This window comes from Schistosoma mansoni, chromosome 3, assembly GCF_000237925.1.
Source record: "Schistosoma mansoni strain Puerto Rico chromosome 3, complete genome".
NCBI lineage: Eukaryota > Metazoa > Platyhelminthes > Trematoda > Strigeidida > Schistosomatidae > Schistosoma > Schistosoma mansoni.
In genome coordinates, this window is record NC_031497.1 from 6,201,296 (window position 1) to 6,203,594 (window position 2,299).

The window sequence follows — 2,299 nt, forward strand, 5'->3', positions numbered from 1 at the left end:
TACTCTGCATCCCTGTTTGTTCTGGCTTTGATTAAATTCATAAAGGAAACTAAATTACATGAAACAGTTATTATTGTAATCTTTCATACAATAATCTATTATGACCTTTGTAATGTGACAATGTTAAGTAATTCACAAATAGTCTTAGTGATTGTTTGGTCTTGTACAACACCGTATATGGCAAGACTATAATTTATAGACGAACTCATCAGATTTAAGATACCAGGTCTTGTATTTCGGCGCAAAACTCATTCTCACATTTGGCTAAATACCATTCCGGCATTATAACTGATGTCAGTCCGTGATAAAAAATTGAACTTATTTCCTAACCCTAACGTTCAACCGTGAATCCTAGTTCCTCATACTAAGTTATAACCCTCATTTAACCCTAGTAATTTGGTGAACATTTTCAAGATCATTTTAGCGTTGCTCAAAGGTCGTCCATAAATTATAGTCTCACTGCTTTTTGAATGTCCCGCCTTTTTTCCCAATTCATTTACATCCGGTTTTACCCTGTTGAACTGTTGTTGTGTATTATATCTATCTAGTCCTGCATACAGAAATCTTCTAGTTCTATAGCCTAACAATTCATAAATCATAAAATAATTATACATTATATATAACTCTATAAGTGATAAAAAGTTTAGAATAGAAACTATTTAACTGTTGTAGAATAGTTCTCTTCTCAACTAGTTCTTCGTTCAACAATATTTGCCAATAAATATTAGCTGATGAATAAGCTTTTTACGATTTCAAATTAAAACTCTTGATTACACTCCTTGCAGTTCCATTACCTTTTTAATATCATCTCACTGGATTAATATAGTGTAACAACTAGAAACGATCTATAATTATTAGTATAGGATTGTGGAGATTGTTGCGCTTCATTGAAATCAGGAAGCGATCAATGTTGGATCATCATTGAAAACCTAGAAGCGCTGGAACGGTCGTTTTCCTCTAATATGCGACTCCCTAGCAGTGCGCATAAAGGATCTCGCACACAGTAATCAGACCTAGAATCTTCGATCTCGTGTGTAAATGCTCAATCTCCAATCTGTTATCACTCTATATCCTCTTGTCTGGCTGACTTATTCGGAGTTTAAAAATTCATAAATTACTGATATTTTATAAACTAGTTAAAAAGTCAATGTCATAGTTATTTATCTCTCCCTCCCTGTGTATCTACTCTCTTCTACTCTGCTGAACCAGCATAATATTTTTCTCTCTTGTTTATTTCTTCATTGTATTTCAGGTGGAATATGCCAACATTCATTTAAATTCACATATCAACTTCTTCACAATTATTTACAATCAAAGTAATCTAGGTTTTTGTAAAGATCGAAATGGTATTAGTTTTTAAATTCAAACAAAAAAATGAACAAAATAAAAAGTCATATCGTTATTGTTTGTTTGTTCTTTTTTCTATGCATAATGTAATTGTGAACAATTTCTACAAGATACTTCACTCACTCACTTATTCACCCACTAAAGAGAAAAGAAAATTACTGCAACATTTCTATTAATACTATTCAATAATCATAATCACTTTAACACACATTACCTTGATAGTACAATGTTTACATTATTTATTTTCTTATTCATGTGTACCCTATTATTTATAAAGTCATTAATCAACCAAAATTAAACCCTTGTTACTAACCGGATAGTTTTACTGTTTTACTCTGTTTCTTTTTTCTATTCGGAAACGAAAAATAATTAGTTTTACATGTTTTCATACAGGAAATGGTTTAATTATTTCAATTTTTTTTGTTTTTTTATGTTTGTTGTTGCTATTCGAAATTGATTCATTTAACTTTTGTTTTATTCTATCACTATACTGTGATCAGTTTTACACATTTTTTTTCATTTTTTGAAAAAAACACACAACATTCATCCGATATGATTATTACTTTCAAAAGATCTCAGGAATTTACCAAATACATATCCATTTGTTGATGTTATTTTTTGTTGTCCTTTTCACTATTCAGTCTACTTTTATTCTTTTTTGCAATATTGATGATGATAAACACTATTAGTGATATTCTAATTAGTTAAAAAAATTGTGTATTGTATCAATATTATTCTCTTGTCTTCTCGTTTTTCGTTACTCGGCTCTTATTCAACTTGTCTATAGAGATCGACAGTTTATGTTGGTGCCTGTTGGGGCCCAGTACCACCTGATATGTTGAAGTTATTGCTTATCTTATACCTTCTCAGTTGTTTTCTGTGATGGTTTCTTCTCTCTGTAGATCTTGTAGAGCTTGAAACTCGTCTCTGAAAATCACACTGAACTCGGTGA

General features: G+C 30.8%; 1 protein-coding gene across 1 annotated transcript in view; it reads left to right on the top strand.

Moving 5' to 3' along the window:
• Smp_169250 (hypothetical protein) overlaps positions 1-1,360 on the top strand; it is a gene marked incomplete at both ends in the record, with an annotated part of 11,578 nt that extends 10,218 nt beyond the window's left edge. Inside the window, one exon of the mRNA XM_018799028.1 lies at positions 1,253-1,360. Coding sequence (XP_018650859.1) covers positions 1,253-1,360 — 108 coding nt within the window. The remainder of the gene's footprint in view (positions 1-1,252) is intronic.
• Positions 1,361-2,299: the final 939 nt, after the last annotated feature.